We start from the raw sequence: 19,514 nt of genomic DNA, 5'->3' as shown, positions 1-19,514 counted from the left end.
CCCTGGGGTCGAGGGAGGGAAATAGAGGGTAGAGAGACATGGAGAATGGAATAAAGTGGGGGTCATTGTTTGGTTTTATCCAACCAGAGGATGCCTGATGGAATTCATTTTGAATTCATTTTTTAAGCTGCTTGGAAAGGAAAAGATGAAAAAGTGTTTTGGAGGGTTATGGTTAGAAAGGTTAGGGTTGGGGTTAGTCCATCTGGGTTGGGGTTAGGGTTAGGGTTAGTCCATCTGGGTTGGGGAGAAGCATTTTTCAAATCTGAATTCAACAAAACAGACAGGAATTCCACAGCAATGCAACAATAGTTTGCAGTAATTTGATAGAACACTTTGCATTATATTGTTGTTTATAAATGATATTTCCGCTTTAAAACGCATCTACCTTCACAACACAAACCCAACAGATATAGCTAACAAATGAAGAAGCCACACACTCCAACAACCTCATACACCACTGAACACAGTAACTTTTATTTGCCTTGTCTATTTTCTTATGTTACAGTTTTATACTTTTGTACTACTGGTATTACAGGTTCAGAATGCAGATAACAGTTTGACTGGTCAGAATTTGGTCAAATTTGATCAACATTGCCAAAATACTCAGTTTAATAACAGTTTCTAAAAGTACATTTTATTTGCCTTGAGACAATCTGGAGTGATTGAAGTCAGTGATGGATGATCAGCTCCTTTTAACATGCTCTTTTGAAAGTGCCAGAAAGTTTTGTTAAATGCTGCTGAAAAAATCAGCCAATAACTCCCTATGAAAAAAAAGACAATAACGTGAGAAAATGATAGCTCCTCTAATTGAAAGATTTTCTTTTTGATAAGTTAAGGGACTTGATATTGCCAAAATTGATAGCATTTAATGATTATTGTCAGTATAATTTTATGAAATTGGAAAAAAAAATGTGCATATGGGTTTGTATTAATCCCTATTGTAAATATCAAATCTTCAAATTCTGAAACCAGCTGCTGAATGCATATTTATATTCAAGAACACAGGGAAACTCAACAGTCTTCAACCTCAGATAAGCTATAATACAGCTCAGTTACCTCTCACTCATCACTACGCAATACAGCTCTGCTCACAGCGGATTGGTCGAATACAGCTCTGCTCACAGCGGATTGGTCGAATACAGCTCTGCTCACAGCGGATTGGTCGATGCACTCCAATTGTGATTTTTTTCCTCATTTTATATGTGCTGGTTAACAACGTTAACTATTTTGATAAGTGACATTTTGCCTACTGTGGCTTGACTATTTTATCTAGCTCTGACAATGTATCTGGGGGATGTATAAATGAGACAAGATTGTAATAAGAGGACAAACGCAAGTCCTCATTTGGAGGTGAAGGGCCTGATAAGACCTGCACCCTCCCACGCCACGGATTTCCCATCACCTCCAGGGGACAGACTGATGCTTGTACGCATGCTGCTGTGTGGGACTCTTCTCTGGAAATCAATCAGTAGAACTAGGCGGCTTCATGGAAACCAAAGGAATTGAGTGGTTTAACTAAAGGTCTTATTGCCCTTCCATGGGTAAATGAACGAGCTACGTCAAGCACTTGCAAAAAGAGGAGTTTGAAAGAAAATTGATTATAAGAACTATGTAAAAGTTGTGTGTATCATATGCATATTTAAGTTTAATAGTGTTTGCATAAGAGAACCTAATTAACTTTGAAGAAAGTTGGAAACTGTTCTGAGGGCAACACATTAGTTTGGCCGTTAGTGATTTTATTTCTAGAGCTGTGAATCATTTGTGGGTGACGGGGCGTAACAGTTTTTTTTTTTTTTTAACAAAAGGGTATATGCAAGTGAAAAACAGCTACTGATCCACTTACAGTCAGGCCCATAAATATTTAGACGTTGACTCAAATTTCATTTGATGCTCTGCCAGGCCTCTACTGCAACTGTCCTCAGTTCCTGCTTGTTCTCTGGGCGGTTTCCCTTCAGTTCTGTGTTCAGCAGGTGAAATGCTCAACTGGATTCAGGTCAGGTGATCGACTTGACCATTGCAGAACATTCCACTTCTTTCCCTTGTAAAACTATTTGATTGCTTTTGCAGTATGCTTTGGATCATTGTCCATCTGCAGCGCCGTCCAATGAGTTCTGAAGCATTTGGCTGAATATGAGCAGATAATATTGCCCGAAACACTTCTGAATTTATCCTGCTGGGCTTGTCAGCATTCACATCATCACTAAATACAAGGGAACCCGTTGGCAGCCATACATGCCCACGCCAGAACACTACCACCATCATGCCTCACTACCACTACCACCATCATGCTTCACTGATGAGGTGGTATGCTTTCAAACTAATCTGGTCGTCCTGCTTTTGAAGCTCACCAATGGTTTCCATCTTGTGGTGAACCCTCTGTTTTACTCTGGTGAAGTCTTGATTGTTGACTTTAACACAGACATGCCTACCTCCTCCTGGGGAGTGTTCTTGATCTGGCCAACTGTTGTGAAGGGGTCTTTCTTCACCAGGGAAATCATTCTTCTGTCATCCACCACAGTTGTCTGTGGTCGTCCGGGTGTTTTGGTGTTGCTGAGCTAGGGTTAGGGTTAGTGTAACCTTTAGTTAACCCTAACCCTAACCCTTAGACCAGTGTGTTCTTTCTTTTTAAGAGTGTTGATTTGGCCTCACCTACCGTTTTGCTCTCTTTCTGATGGGTTTTGATTTTTAATTCTAATGACAGCTTGCTTTCATTAGGCTTTCATATTGAGAGTTGACAGCAACAGATTCTAAATGCAAGTACCAAACTTGAAATGAACTCTAGACCTTTTATCTGCTCCTTGTAAATGAAATAATGAGGGAATAGCACACACTTGGCCATGGAACAGCTGAGCAGCCAACTGTCCAATTACTTTTGGTCCCTTAAAAAGGGTGGGGGGCACTCATGTATAAAAATGTTAGTAATTCCTACACCGTTCACCTGATTTGGATTTTAAATACCCTCAAATTAAAGGAGTAGTAAAGGGAAAAATCATGTTTAGCCCGGTTTTAAGGTTACTTATGATCATATACAATGGTTCAGATCAAAAAGTTGACAAAACTAGCACTTTTGAGAAAGTCTGATAATTGCTCTACCACCGTTTTGGTCATACAATGGATGTGGGTGGGCACCTTGAAAAATCATTAAAAAAAAACATGTTAAACTCAATTTCAAAGACAAGAAACTCACGAGGTGTTAGTTGGCGTTCTGACATATAATTCGCCATAAAGTAAGATTCTAGTTCATCTGGAAAGGCTTTTTAAAATATTTATCATAGAACTATTTAGTTGCAGCACATACGTGTGCAAACTAGGTAGCCTAGCAACATAAACAATAACAATAGCTACCGTAAGTAGTTCCGCTTCCTGAATCCCCTCTGCGGATTGATCTACACATCTACAACGGTCGCGTCAATTCATGTCAATGGATTTCATAAAATGATCAATAAAACCCTACAGGATTCATACTTTGCAGCGAATTTGATGTCAGAACACCAACGGACACCAATTACCCCCTCGGTGAGCTTCTTGTCTTTGAAATCGAGAGTTTAACATGTTTTTGAATGATTTTTCAAGGTGCCCACCCACATCCATTGTATGACCTAAACGGTGGTAGAGCAATTATCAACTTTCTCAAAAGTGCTAGTTTTGTCAACTTTTTGGTCTGAACCATTGTATATGATCATAAGCTGAAAGTCTGCACTTAAAGCACATCTTGTTTCATTTCAAATCCATTGTGGTGGTGTACAGAGCCAAATGATGACAATTGTGTCAATGTTCAAATATTTATGGACCTGACTATATGTTTTGCTTTTTACTAAATGCGTTACAGATCATCACAGTACTCCTCGGTCTAGATACTTTTCAGGCAAAAACAGGTTTACATGACACCTGTTTCAGATATCAGGTATATTTTGTTTACTTTTACAAGTTTACTATCCTTTACATTTAGCTGACAACAGTACATGGTTTTACCTCTACCTTTGTAGGTGAACTACAGCAAATCTCACATCAAGCTTGATTCAGTGATGCTTAACAGCTCTTATATGTATTAATGTTTTATGATATGAATAGAAATGCCATGATGCTCTTCTCATCTTATACTGAAACATATTTTATTGGAAGATGGTAGTTAAGTTTGACAATGTCTGCAACATTGACAATGACATTCTTTACAATTCAAATGCCTGGGATTGAGGGCCATGTCCTATTTTGAGATTTGTGTCCATACTCTGAAATCTTCTAAAAAGGGGTACATGTTACAAAAATGACACCAGATTTAGATTTTTTACTGATTTCTTGTTTTGTATCTTTTTTTAGAGACAATATTACTTTGAGGGGTATGCTAAAAAGTAAGGGATCATGTCTACAGAACAGGTGGAAACATTCCAGTACATGTAGTAGCACTCTTAAAAGGGGTAGTGAGATCTGCTAATTGACAATACTTTTGACCAGGTCGGACTGGGCAAATAATGCAGGTCAGGCAATGTAGCCCCAGTCAGCCCACTGATCTAGCGACCAGCCGGCAAGTTGTTGAGCGGGGGGGGGGGGGGGGGGGGGGAATATCTCACTCACAGCCACCAGGCCGGCCCCCACCGGCCCACTTGAGAACCGGCCCATCGGGATGCGTCCCGAGCGTCCCGATGGCCAGGGAAAATCCAGTGATCACAAAATCCAGTGAAACTTTAACGTGTGAAAACATTATATAACCCATCTGTCTATCCAATCATTTGTTAGCTGAGTATACAGAAGAGCTTCCAGCTGATTTCAACGTAAGAAAGCTTTTCACCATATGGAACGGTGTATTTCTGCTCCACAGAGAGCAGCTTTGTTTGAGTTTCACGCATGGGATTTAGCTCCATTTATTTCAAGAGACGTTTATTTTGTCTATTTTTTATTACTCAAATGATTTAAACATTTTCCTCAATCAGAGCTTTAAATGCACAAAGATTGAATGTGTATTTGCAGTGTACATAATGGAATAAGCTGGTGTGGCCACGGTTACTGGAGAATGCAAATCAACAACACAAACACTTGTTGCCTCTCCAGTTTGAATACATACGTTTAGGTTCCTTCTCATTACCTCCACTTACCTCAACATGTCCTGTGAAGTTTCTTACTAAGGCAGTGAAATCATTACTGATCCATCTTTAGTTACTGAACTGCTTGGAAAACCTGTTATGGCCCATCTGTCCAACTGTGAAAGAAAAGTCTAGAAGAAAGAGGAGTTGAGTTCAGATATCCGAGCTGGGCCCTTAGTGGAGCCCCATGTCCTCTTTATCAGGTGCTTTCAATGACACACATGGCTTAGCTTCTCCTATCAACATATTTGATCCAAAACATGCCAAATAATAATTTAGGTGACATTTAATATATTGTACATTTTCTTGTCCTATTATGTCTTTGTCTTGCTGATTCATTGCGGTCTGGAGAACTCTTGTGTCTTATCAGATATTACTCACTTTATTTTCAATGTGTCTTGTGTAAAATAAATACATGTTTCTACAGTACAACGCATATGTATATCCAATAATATTGTTTTAGACAACAAAATACACATACTTGAAAAATCATTGATAATCACAATATTTGATATAAAAGCAACATGTTATTCACCATCAGGTCAGTTAAAGGGTCAACAATACAAATCCCCCTCTAAAGAAAAGGTACAAAATTAGTTGTGGTCTCGAAAGATCTTGCAGGTTATATGTGAGGTTCCATTTTATATAGCATGGTTCTTAGAAGAAAAAAAGTTTATTGCTTGGGGGTATTTTTTTAAGGCCAAAGTTTGATTTATGAGTTTTTGATAATGTGAAAAAGAGTTACTTCATAATAACCACTATATCATTCACAAATGGGAAACTCGTATTAAAGTTAATTCTCCTCAAATAAAGCACTTTAAGTGTTACTGTGAATGGCTGGCTTTTTTCTTTCTATGCATATTAGACATCACACTTATTCTACAGTATAGGCCTACATCTTACAATCTTATTCTAGTAGGTCTACAGTACGTCTTACTTATGTTTCTGAATTGATACAGCATATTTCTGAAAGCCAAGGTCCATGTTTTATTGGCAAACATAATAATGATATGTTATAGACCGCCCCCCCATCCTGTGCAATGTCAGACACACATTATGTCTACAATATTTCAAATAGACGGCCGACATCAATTCATATTGAGCCATATTGGAATTCTGCAGGTAGAGTAGAGGGTAAGTCTTTACTCGCTATTTTCATACAGTGCGTATTTTTGTGGGTGATTCACTCAGAGATTGCAGAGACATCCTCAGGGACATATTACCTGTAGGTATTTTTCAGTACTTTGTTTAGCACACAATCAAATTAAACTTTATTTGTATAGCGCATTTCATACACAGAGGCAACACAATGCGCTTTACAGAGAGCAATGGGGGGGTGGGCATAGGTCACAGAGGGAAGCAAAATAAACAGTTTCACCTGTGGGCCAGAAAAGTGAGCTGTACAAAATTCTTCCCTGACCTCTCTCAACCAGACAATCAAGCAAGCTCCTGGAAAATGTTTGTCTATTGGCTAAGAACATATACAGAGCAGTAAACATGGGCTAAATACTTCATAAGAGAGACATGACTAACAGTAGAGTGCACAAATAGTTACAGAGAAGTTGCCTACATGGTCGGCCATTATGTGTTGGCTATCCCTGTAGTCTCTAATATGATAGTTAAGTGAATCATATAACAGAGCACAGTAAGCACTTAGCAGAACAGGCTCATAGAAAATGCCGCAAAGCAGAGGTGGGGAGACAGAAAGCAGAGAGCCAAGGGTAAAGGGGTTGGGTTAGCTAGATATGGACAGCTGACAACACAGAGTGGGAAGGGGCTAGTCACGAGGAGGCAGGGGGCCTTTCCAGGAGCCATCAGGTGGACTTTTGGCCGAGGGGGGGCATACTATACTGTAGGGTCTTATAGTATTTGTGGCAGAATCACATTTTTAGTTTTTTTTGTGTTCAAACCATTCAGAATTTTTGATTTTACTTATACTTTTATTGCTATGGACGCTCAAAGGGGACGTACAACTGATGCAAGTCTATGGGCCATGAAACACCCCTCAGTTTTTAAAATAGACTCAAGATCATCCTCAGGGATTTACACTCTCACCTTGATACCTCTTGTACTTTTAGAACTATTCAACCATTAAAACTTCATGACTCAAAACGTCTATCAGGAGAATACTTTCACTCCCCGAATCATTTTTTAAACTAGACTCCATTCAACCTTTGAAACACTCACAATGACAAGCTTGAATAAGCTTTATACTCGCTTAGGAAGCTCATAGAACCCTAAACATGCATCTGTGGAAGAAGTACTTTAATCTACTTCTCTCAGCTTAAAGGTGCATTTTGAAGTGTGCTGTCACACCTGGAAAACAACCCCCCAGAGATGCTGTGAGAGGGGAGGCGTGTCCTTGTATGGCCTGTGGACACACAGCATGTGCACAGCTGTCACTCAGCAGTCTACCTTTAAACTGCTGCTTTGATAAAGAACATGCATGGTAGTAATCCTGATATGACTAGGGTTAGGGTTAGGGTTAGGGTCAGGGTTAGGGTCAGGGTTAGGGTCAGGGTTAGGGTTAGGGTTAGGGTTAGGTCAGATGCACTACTCAAAACATGCTTCCAAATGGCTTCTACTGTAGGTCAGTGTTTGTTCTGTATATACATGTCTGAGTGGGTGTGTGTGTGTGTGTGTGTGTGTGTGTGTGTGTGTGTGTGTGGTGTGTGTGAGTGTGTGTGTGTGTGTGTGTGTGTGTGTGGTGTGTGAGTGTGTGTGTGTGTGTGTGTGTGTGTGTGTGTGTGTGGTGTGTGAGTGGGTGTGTGTGTCTGTGCAGAAGGCAAGACAAGTCCCTCCTTTTAGTCAACAGGTTATCCATCAAAGGCCATTTGACATTCACTCACAGAACATGCGCTCAGTTCTTAAAGCAACCACACGAGGGTGTCATGTCCATCTCAGTGAGTTTATTTCATGTGGATGGAACACAAATAATAGGCAGCTAGGCAACATAATATGTGGGTCTACAGTATATTGCTGGAGGACAAAATCTGAAATGTGTGCCCGCGTGTGTGTGGTGTGTGTGTGTGTGTGTGTGTGTGTGTGTGTGTGTGTGGTGTGTGTGTGTGTATGTGTGTGTGTGTGTGTGGTGTGTGTGTGTGTGTGTGTGTGTAGTGTGTGTGTAGTGTGTGTGTGTGTGTGGTGTGTGTAGTGTGTGTGTAGTGTGTGTGTGTGTGTGTGTGTTTGTGTGGTGTGTGTGTGTGTGTGTGTGTGTGTGTGTGTGTGTGTGTGTGGTGTGTGAGTGTGTGTGTGTGTGTAGTGTGTGTGTAGTGTGTGTGTGTGTGTGTGCGTGTGTGTGTGTGTGTGGTGTGTGTGTGTGTGTAGTGTGTGTGTAGTGTGTGTGTGTGTGTGCGTGTGTGTGGTGTGTGTGTGTGTAGTGTGCGTGTGTGTGTGTGTGGTGTGTGTGTGTGTAGTGTGTGTGTAGTGTGTGTGTGTGTGTGTGTGTGTGTGTGTGTAGTGTGTGTGTGTGTGTGTGTGTGTGTGTGGTGTGTGTGTGTGTGTGTAGTGTGTGGTCACATCACTGGCTGCTGTCACACGGGTCAGCCACGCGCCCGGTGAACACCATGGTGTTGATAGTAGACTCTCGGATCAGCAGCAGGAACGGCCGGTTTGCTACAAACACTTCCCGGTTGAAGTTGATGGAGCGGCCGACGGCCACCACAGCCGTGGCCGCGGCCGCCTCGCTGCCCTCCTCATTCACCTGCAACAGGTGGGTCTCGGTTATCCCACTTCACATATTATATGGATCCTTGATAATGATGGCTGATGAAATAATGGTCTGGCTATTGACTTTTTATTTGATAAATTATATATATTCACAACAATTTCATTATGTAGACTATCAACATCAATCAACATACTGTACAGTATCTGGTTCCAGAGTTTGTGGTCTTGTGGCCAATTAGTGTAAATAGTTGATGGTTTAATCTACTATACTGTATGTGCCAATATTTAAATTAATAAAATCATCACCAGCTACTACTGTATGATGCAGTATTGATATTATACTACTGTATGATGCAGTATTAATATTATACTATTGTATGATGCAGTATTAATATTATACTACTGTATGATGCAGTATTAATATTATACTATTGTATGATGCAGTATTAATATTATACTACTTGTATATTAATATTATACAAGTGTGTTGGACTTCTATGACTACTATCAGCGGGAGGAACGTTTGGTTCTAAAATTAAAATGATTTACCTTTTCAGTTGCAACTTCTAGCTTCTATATTTAGTTACTGTACTTGTATTTTCTTATTCAACAGTTTGTACGTACCTCCAGGAATGCCTTGTGGAATGCATCTGAAATGTAGAGACCATTTCCTTCATCTTCAAGAATACCTGAAATTAAGCACAAGCTTAAAGTTAGCCTTACAGATTCTGAATCCAGAATGAAATGTTGCACAAAATTAAAGTGTACAAAGACTTTCCTTGCGTACAATACTTCTGACTTGTTAAAACCAAGCAGGTAGGAAATGGCACATGTAGGCCTACATATATTTGTACCTGGCAAACTGGCTTTTTCAGAATTGAAGAGATCGTGGAGGCCCATGGCCTGCAGTTTCCCCTTCAAACTGAAGCTGTCCTCAATCCGGAAGCGTGGGATCTGTACAGACACTGTTGTCTCTCTCATTGCGTCGAGCCAGCCAGTCAGTCTCTGCAGAGTCAGATTCTCTTCCACCTCAAAGCAAAACAAAGACTGTTTAGATTACAACCAGCACATGTGTTATTACACCCTGCATGTTACTAGAAAGGAAGGCATCTCTGTGTGTCTGTATTTTGATTATCTCCAGAACCGAGCGCTGTATGAACCTGATTGGTAAGTGCATTGCTCAGGACCCAAGGAAGGAGTGCATTGCTCAGGACCCAAGGAAGGAGTGTGAAGTTGTTTGGATGAGTGGTTTTTGAAAAAGCTTCAATTACTCAGCCGGTTCCAAACAGTTGGATGTTGGATTTATGTTTAATAAGAGATCCAGACCTAACCCTAACCCTAACCCCAGACCCTAACCCTAACCCAGACCTCTACAAATCCCCCAACAGAGCCTCGGGGGAGAGTGCTGTAGCTCCCACCAATCTCACAGAGGAGCTCAATCACTTATATCTGTCTCTCACTTATCTCTCTCAAAGCAATATAGCAATATTAAATGTTTAAAATCTTACAAAAATCTCATGTTCTGCAGCTTTAAAAAAGGAGGTCATTTTATGTTCTGCAGCTTTAAAAGAGGAGGTAATTTGAGGCCCGGGACTGACCTCAGACAGCGGTGTGTCTCTGAGAGGCAGAATCAGCACCATTGTGATATCTTCTCCACGGTAAGGCAGTTCAAGCAGCTGAACTTTGTCCTCGGTGAACCTGCCATAGTTGAACTTAGTCTCCTGGTACATCATGGATACAGGGCAGGTCTTTGACTTACTGACGTAGAAGTCCGACTTGAAAACATTCTGTTTGTCAAATTTGCTTTTCCACTGACCCTATGAGGCAAGAAGAATGCACTGAAAAGACTGTTCCATACACATTCCACCGAGGAGACAGATGTAACTTACTATTTCTATTATTACTCACATAAAAAACACATTGATTTCATAATAAAGAATACTGTTTTTATGACATTAAAATACAAAGATTTTGATATAAAATCAAAATCAACTCATTGATTATGCTTTCAAAATCAAATGCTTTCTTTTCTTAAGAACACCTTGAAGTAGATGGTGTTGACCAGGACCAGCACGGTGTTGGAATCCAGAGCCCCCTCTGGTAGAGTGTCCTGAATACGACTTTTAGTCTTGTTTGAGATCCACTCGTTGATTGTCAACCGCGCTAGCTCTGGGTTGCCCTGAAAGACACACCTGTGTTTACAGATCCTTGCAGTTCTTGTCTGAACAACTTTGTTAACTGGAATGTAGCTAATCAGTACTCAGTATTGCACACAGACTACAGATAAATAAAGTCACAACAATCTAGCTGTTTATCTCATACAATACACATAATTCAATATTAGCAACAGCCCTGGTTTCAGAGGTACTATGATGGGCTGTCGGGACCTACTGGTTTAGTGTAGTTCAGTGTGTGAAACGCAGCTGTGCTCGGGAAATAACCTTGAAATTGAGTGGCATGAGTTTAGCTCCATACACCAGCTCACTGATGTTCTGGTAGGTTTCGTTGAACACAAGGGACTTGTCTCCGAACAGACGGTTGGCTGAGACCAGCTCTGTAGTCTTGTCTTTCTTGCGGTACAGGCGACAGTTGAGTTTTGCAAAGAAGAAATGTACTTGGTCCGATGTCTTCTCTTTGATTGTGTCAAACTCAAACACCTGAATGGAAAAAAGAGAGCAAGGGTGCTTGGTTGACTGGAATTCTGGTTGTAGATATTAAGTCAGTTATGAAAGAGAAGCAATGGAAAGAAAAAAACATGCAAAATGACAATTTCTCAAACCTGCACTGATCACAAGCATGTGGAAGCCTCTATTTTAAACTATGTGAATCATAAGTTTATCACTCAACAGAGTCTACAGTGTTTTTGTGTGTGTGACGGCCCACTGGCCTCTTACGTTCATGATCTGCTCCAGGGTGTCATTGCAGGCGCCCAGCTTGGTCATGGCGAAGGCAGTAGAGATGCTGATGGGGGACATGAAGATGTTGGTGTCCTGGGGTTTGCTCTGGGCCAGCTGCTTGAAGAGGGACAAGGCAAAACGGCTGTTAGCCTTGGACAGCTCCCACACCCTGGGATTGGTTGCTTCGGGAACCTTCTCTGACTCCTTGTCCGCGGTGGGAGCCTCGTCCTCTGGCTCCGGGCTGCGGTAGATGCACCGGGGCTCCAGGGGCAGGTCTCGGGGTTTGGCATTGCAGATGTCTTGGGCAGCAAGTGAGGCTGAGAGGAAGGGAAGCAGCAGCCCCAGAGTCCATGTGCACAGCCTCATCCTACAGGAGGCCAGGAAGGGAGTCAGGGTGGAAACACATTATATGACTTTATAATAGGGTATAATACATGATGCCGAAGGTCTGGGTGGATATACTGTAACACCAGCAGTGACCGAGCCCAGAGGAAAGGACGAGCCCAGAGGACGAGCCCAGAGGAAAGGACGAGTGGCTATCTACTGTATGTGAATTGATATTGTGATGATCACATCCATTGTATGACCAAAATGGATCACATCCATTGTATTTTATTTAATCTCATTTTGATTTATTTTACCCTAGTTTGGTGAATTTGTATTAGCTAGTTTTTTTTTGGTTTTGCATTAGTCTCCCGGTCCTCCTTGCCCTCAATTTTATGCACTTTACGGTTTTTATTTTGTTTATTTTTATTGTTATTATATTACACTTTATTATGTATATAATATGAATGTTTTTCCCTGTCAATACACTTTGCCTTGCAACATCGGCCTTTCCTCTACGGCCTTATGGGAGTGTGGACGCTCTAACCCTAACCCTAACCCTAACCCAAACCCACTAAGTACACTAAATTTACCTTGGCAGATATAATTTTCCCTCAGCTTACCTACATGTACAGTAGCAGCTTAATTGTTGATTATCCAAGATAAACTGAGGGAGGCCACTATATATCTATTAGCATTTATGCTACACTCTTAATTTCTGGTAGTAAATAGAGTCTGATAAATCAAAATTAGAACACAGGACATTATACTGGGGTGAAAGGTTACAATATGGCCCTTGTCACTATGGTCTATAGACCTTTACTTCTTGCACTATTATATATTGTGCACTGTCTGGTCTTGTTCTTGCACAATGTCTATGGTTGTCTATTGTTTGCACAGTCCAAAACCAATTCCTAGTATGTGTGAAAAATACCTGGCTAAAATAAATCAGAATCTATGCATTTTACCTCAAACTGCTGTGTCCTACTTTCACATAACCTAAGCTATGTAGATATTGTGAAAGGGTACATCAGTGTCAACAGAAATTCAAGAATGCAAATAGACACCCTAAAAGCCTGATTTTATTTTAGTGACAAATAGATATTGTGTGATATATGTGTGGGCAACTGTGTAACCCGGCATTATGAAATGATAAGTACATTTGACATTAGACAAATGTCTAATTAAGCCCTTCCTTTCTAAACCCTTCCATGCTAAAATGCAAGCAAAGGACAACTTGATATATCCTGATCAATGTCTCAAGGGTCTAGATGAAAAAAGAGCAAACAGTTACAAATGCAAAGTAACCCCTTGAATGCCCAGGATTGTGAGGAATGTGTAAAGTAGGAATCATCATTCAACCTGATTGAAAACATAATGGTGACATAGCCCAGTTTGGTTTGTTCAAGTTGTTTGCATTTTTTTCCCTTTTTAATAATGAGTATAATGTTACATTGTTATGTGATTAATCAACACTGGGCTGAGAAATGGAAAACATCTGTAAGCGGCCATTATCTGTTGTGTAGTTACAGAGTGAATTAGAGTTACATGCAAATTACATTGTTACTGATTAATTACATTAATATTTAAGTCATCAAGCCAGTCTTACCTTGAGGAATCTTTTTCCTTATATCTAATTGTGTGTAAAACGTTGATGGGCAGAGTTGAGCTTGAGAGTCTGGGGTTGTTTGAGAATCAGGACTGAGCAGTAGACAATCAGAGCTGATCAGCGCCTTGAAGTGCCCATTGCATTGTGGGACAAAATTCTGTCCAACTATCAAAACTGTCAGCCGCATGACATTTGTAAGTACCACGAGATGCAGGCCCACAGAGAGGCGCTGTGCAGCCCCCCAGTTACTCCTGAATGCAACCCTACCCCCCCTTCCCTCCCTCCATGACATGGTTCATATCTGTTACATGTGAAACTAGAGCACTACTTTAGTCCAACTTCAGACTGCTTGAAGTTCCCTCCCCCTCTCAACTATTGCCTGCAACAGCCATTATTACGGGCGGCTGCAGTTTTATCCTAAAGGTGCAGTCTCTCTCATGAAAGGGTGAGTGCCCTGCAGTGCATGATGGGGGCTGTATACACAGCCCTTTACTCAGATCAACCTTTGAAATATTGATTGCGTCAGTTCCAATTGATCCCACATCATGTGAAGTCATGCAGTCAAAGTTCTTAACAGCCATTTCACCCCAACATGCTGGTTTAACTTTTATTCATATAATAATATTATATGAATAATTTACATATTATGTAAAACGTTATCTAATATAGCCTATTAACTTGGTTATGAATGCTTTCATTTAATACAGCCGTTCGCTCATAACTTAGACAGTTGAGAAATAAAATGAAGACACCCCCCCACCCTCCATCCACACATCCTAACCCTAACCCATCCACACACACATTAAAAATACAACTGGAGAAAAGGAGCTAAAGAAAGCATGCCATGTATTAAAAAGAAAACAGTCATTTCACAATGTTATTTAATTATCACACAGTCCCTGCCAGTAAAGAATAACCGTTGCACATAAATTACATTTCTTTTACAGTTAAATATTCCAGTTAGTTATCCCTCCTCAATGGAATAAAATAAATCAAAAGCAGTGCGGCAGTGGCTAGTTGCAAAACTAGAATGGAGAAGTAAGACGCCTCCTTCCCTCCACTAGTCTGGGGGTCCACCTTTGGCAAGTGGTAGTACCCCCTAGCCCCCCTACCTGGGGTTACAGGCAAAAACCCTGATGACAAAACAACCTAAAGGAAGAGAGACCCGGCCCGGAGGAAGCCCGGGGCCCTCGTCTGGAGCCAGGCCCAGACGGAGGGCCCGCATGCGAGCGCCTGGTGGCCGGGCTTACCACGGAGCCCGGCCGGGCCCAGCCCGAATAAGCAACGTGGAAGCACCATCTCCTCCTCCATCGTCCCGTGGACCCACCACCCGCGGGAGGAATTGTCGGGGTCGGGTGCGCTGCCAACTAGGTGGCGGTGAAGGCGGGGGACACCGACGGACCGGACCTGGGCGGCAAAGGCTGGCTCTGGGGACATGGAACGTGACCTCGCTGGGGGGGAAGGAGCCGGAGCTTGTGAGGGAGGTGGAGCGATACCAATTACACCTGGTGGGGCTAACCTCCACGCACAGCACCGGCGCCGGAACCAAACTCCTGGATAGGGGTTGGACCCTGTTCTTCTCCGGAGTTGCTCACGGTATGAGGCGTAAGGCAGGTGTGGCTATACTAGCTAGCCCCCAGCTGAGCGCCTCTGTGCTGGAGTTCACCCCAGTGGACGAGAGGGTCGCCTCCCTGCGCCTTAGGACTGTGGGGGGGGGGACTCTGACTGTGGTTTGTGCTTATGCACCGAACAGCAGTTCAGAGTACTCAGCCTTCCTGCAGACCCTGAGTGGAGTCCTTTTGGGGGCTCCTGCAGGGGACTCCAGTGTCCTACTGGGGGACTTCAATGCACACGTAGGCAATGATGGAGAAACTTGGAGGGGCGTGATTGGGAGGCATGGCCACCACGATCTGAACCCGAGTGGTGTTTTGTTGTTGGACTTCTGTGCTAGTCACGGTTTGTCCAAACCAAACACCATGTTCGAACACAAGGATGCCCACAAGTACACCTGGCATCAGAACACCTTAGGCCGAAGGTCGATGATCGATTTCGTTATCGTATCATCTGATCTGAGGCCATGCGTTTTGGACACTCGGGTAAAGAGAGGGGCAGAGCTGTCCACTGATCACCATCTGGTGGTGAGCTGGTTTCGATGGCGGGGGAAACTTCTGGACAGACCTGGAAAACCCAAGCGTGTAGTGAGGGTGAACTGGGAACGTCTGGAGGAAGAGCCTGTCCGGAGAGATTTCAATTGCCACCTCCGGCGGAGCTTCTCAGGCATCCCTGTGGAGGTTGGGGACATCGAGCATGAGTGGTCGGTGTTCAAAGCCTCCATTGCTGAAGCTGCGGCTGGGAGCTGTGGCCTGAGGGCCATAGGTACCTCAAGGGGCGGTAACCCTCGGACACCGTGGTGGACAGCGGTGGTGAGGGAAGCCGTCCGACTGAAGAAGGAGGCCTTCCGGGTTATGTTAGCCCGGGAGACCCCAGAAACAGTTGCAGGGTATTGACTGGCCCGGAGGGCTGCGGCTTCGGCCGTGACCAAGGCAAAGCAGCAGGTGTGGGAGGAGTTCGGAGAAACCATGGAGAAGGACTTTCGGTCGGCACCAAAGTGTTTCTGGAAGACCATCAGACACCTCAGGAAGGGAAAGCGGGGGACCATCCAAGCTGTATACAGCAAGGAGGGGACACTGCTGACCTCAACTGAGGAGGTTGTTGAGCGTTGGAAGGAGCACTTTGAGGAACTCCTGAACCCGACTAATCCACCCTCTACGATCGAGGCAGAGCCGGAAGATGATGGGGGGTCGTCAATGTCCTTGGAGGAGGTCACTGAGGTAGTCAAACAACTCCACAGTGGCAGAGCCCCAGGGACTGATGAGATCCGTCCAGAAATGCTGAAGGCGCTGGGTGTAGAGGGGCTGTCTTGGTTGACACGCCTCTGTAACATTGCGTGGAAGTCTGGGTCAGTGCCGAAGGAGTGGCAGACTGGGGTGGTGGTCCCAATATTCAAAAAAGGGGACCAGAGGGTGTGTGCGAATTATAGAGGCATCACATTACTCAGCCTCCCAGGGAAAGTTTACTCCAAGGTGCTGGAAAGGAGGGTCCGGCCGATAGTCGAACCTCAGATCGAAGAGGAACAATGCGGATTTCGTCCTGGTCGTGGAACTACCGACCAGCTCTTCACTCTCGCAAGGATCTTGGAGGGGGCTTGGGAGTTTGCCCAACCTGTCTACATGTGTTTTGTGGACTTGGAGAAGGCTTACGACCGGGTCCCCCAAGAGGTCTTGTGGAGGGTTATGCGGGAGTGTGGGGTGAGGGGGTCCCTACTTAGGGCCATCCAATCCCTGTACACCCAGAGCGAGAGCTGTGTCCGGGTCCTCGGCAGTAAGTCGTCTTCCTTTCCGGTGGGTGTTGGCCTCCGCCAGGGCTGCGCTTTGTCACCAATCCTGTTTGTGATTTTCATGGACAGGATATCGAGGCGTAGCCGGGGGGAGGTGGGTTTGCAGTTCGGTGAGCTGGGGATCACGTCACTGCTTTTTGCAGATGATGTGGTCCTGATGGCATCAGCTGCCTGCGACCTCCAGCACTCTCTGGATAGGTTCGCAACTGAGTGTGAAGCGGCTGGGATGAGAATAAGCACTTCTAAATCTGAGGCCATGGTTCTCAGCAGGAAACCGGTGGCCTGTCCGCTCCGAGTAGGAAATGAGTCCTTACCCCAAGTGAAGGAGTTCAAGTATCTGGGGGTCTTGTTCACGAGTGAGGGAACCATGGAGAGGGAGTTTGGCCGGAGAATCGGAGCAGCTGGTGCGGTTCTGCAGTCGCTTTACCGCACTGTTGTGACGAAAAGAGAGCTGAGCCAAAAGGCAAAGCTCTCGATCTACCGGTCTATCTTCGTCCCCACCCTCACCTATGGTCATGAAGGATGGGTCATGACCGAAAGAACGAGATCACGGATACAAGCGGCCGAAATGAGTTTTCTCCGGAGGGTGGCTGGGGTCTCCCTGAGAGATCGGGTGAGAAGTTCAGTCATCCGGGAGAGACTCGGAGTAGAGCCGCTGCTCCTTTGCGTCGAAAGGAGCCAGTTGAGGTGGTTCGGGCATCTAGTGAGGATGCCTCCTGGGCGCCTCCCTAGGGAGGTGTTCCAAGCGTGTCCGGCTGGGAGGAGGCCGCGGGGTAGACCCAGGACTAGGTGGCGGGACTACATCTCCGCACTGGCCTGTGAGCGGCTAAAGATTCCCCAGGCAGAGCTGGTTGATGCTGCTAGGGAAAGGGATGTCTGGGGCCCCCTGCTGGAGCTGCTGCCTCCGCGACCCTGGATAAGCGGATGAAGATGATGATGATGAAAAGCAATTGTAGTATACAAAAATGCAATCCAATTTTCACACAGTGAATAGTGCTTTTCAAATAAGGAAGCTGAGCCGGAATCCACGGACGTCGCCTACCGCGAGATCAAGGCTTTGCGCAATATCGGAATCAGTTAAAGCGGACGTTTACACACGTATGTGCTGCGACTAAATAGTTTGATGCTAAATATTTTTAAAAAGCCTTTCCAGATGAACTAGAATCTTACTTTATGGCGAATTATATGCCAGAACGCCAACTAACACCTCGTGAGTTTCTTGTCTTTGAAATCGAGAGTTTAACATGTTTTGAATGATTTTTCAAGATGCCCATCCACATCCATTGTATGACCAAAACGGTGTTAGAGCAATTATCAACTTTCTCGAAAATGCTAGCTTTGTCAACGTTTTGATCTGAATCATTGTATATGATCACAAGTAACCTTAAAACAGGGCTAAACATGCATTTTCCCTTTACTACTCCTTTAACTTAGCTAGTTAATACTCCTGTATGCAAAAGCACTACTCTTGTTGCCAACATTAGCCGTCTAACATCGGTAGCCTAGACAATCAACTTAGCTTTCCCAGTGCGTTCTCAGCAACTGTGTGCTTAGCTACATCAAATCAAATCAAGCTTTATTTGTATAGCGCATTTCATACAGAGGCAACACAATGCGCTTACATACCAGCTTGTTGGTGGACACACCCTTAGTAACCCTAACCCTGACCCTGACCCTAACCCTGACCCTAACCCTAACCCTGAGCCCAGTCTTTCCCAATCCAAACCCATCACTTTTAAATATACCAATACCAGAAGAACATCAAGTAAGATGGTTGATTCCGTTAATCACCAATGCCTGATGAATAATTATGAAAGATAAAACATCTGAAAAATGCATGCTAGGCGAGTCACTAATTTAAACAACCCACAAAAAAAACAGCGGCACTTTCTGATATAGATTAAGACTACACCCAGGCGGCAAAGTAAGCAGTGCAGGTTAATGAGCAATCTCTACTGCCCTCTGCTGGGGTGCAACAGTAAAATATCATGCTATGAACGGACACGTCGTGTAAAGAAGCGGTTGCACCGCTGAAAATTAGGAGAAACTGCCAAGAGTGTAGTAACCCATGTAATAAGTAATAGCAATTAGGCACACAATTTCAAAGTGTGACAGGTAACCCTCTCTCCATCTCTAGAATGTGTCACAGCAAAGCTTTTGTATCAAATCTTTATGAAGTATTATAACTCCTATGTACTCACAATGAAAAATAGAAAAGTAGTAAAGTATGAAGTAACAAAAATCATTCTGGGGAAAAAAGTATTTGCTGTGCAACATATAAGCTTATGAGTTGTCAAAATGAAATGCCTTCCTGCTAATTCAGGCAAAATTTTAGTCGTTAGGGGAACGCTTTGCTCAAATTTTTGTTTTGCAGCAGAGGGATTTGTTCACTCCTGAACCCAAGTCCCAAAAAATGAGTGAGTTGAATGTGTGGCCATGTTTGGGCGGCTCTGTAGCGCCCCCCTAAGGTTGCAGATGGCGAGGGGGGGGTTCGGTGCACTCCAGGCTCTCCCAGCACACCCCAGTCCAAACCCGGTGTC

General features: G+C 43.7%; 1 protein-coding gene across 1 annotated transcript; it reads right to left on the bottom strand.

Annotated features, from left to right (window-relative positions):
• Positions 1-8,153: 8,153 nt before the first annotated feature.
• On the bottom strand, positions 8,154-13,809 carry serpinc1 (serpin peptidase inhibitor, clade C (antithrombin), member 1). The gene is made up of 8 exons (XM_084459011.1): positions 13,578-13,809; positions 11,642-12,011; positions 11,189-11,404; positions 10,789-10,926; positions 10,346-10,564; positions 9,602-9,776; positions 9,372-9,436; positions 8,154-8,781 (listed from the first exon to the last, which is right to left on the bottom strand). The coding sequence occupies exons 2-8, from the start codon at positions 12,008-12,010 to the stop codon at positions 8,599-8,601; spliced, it is 1,365 nt and encodes a 454-aa protein (XP_084315137.1). The 5' UTR covers position 12,011; positions 13,578-13,809; the 3' UTR covers positions 8,154-8,598.
• Positions 13,810-19,514: the final 5,705 nt, after the last annotated feature.

Source organism: Borostomias antarcticus (genome assembly GCF_949987555.1).
Source record: "Borostomias antarcticus genome assembly, chromosome: 26".
Taxonomy (NCBI): domain Eukaryota; kingdom Metazoa; phylum Chordata; class Actinopteri; order Stomiiformes; family Stomiidae; genus Borostomias; species Borostomias antarcticus.
This window is presented reverse-complemented; position numbering and strand designations above follow the sequence as displayed.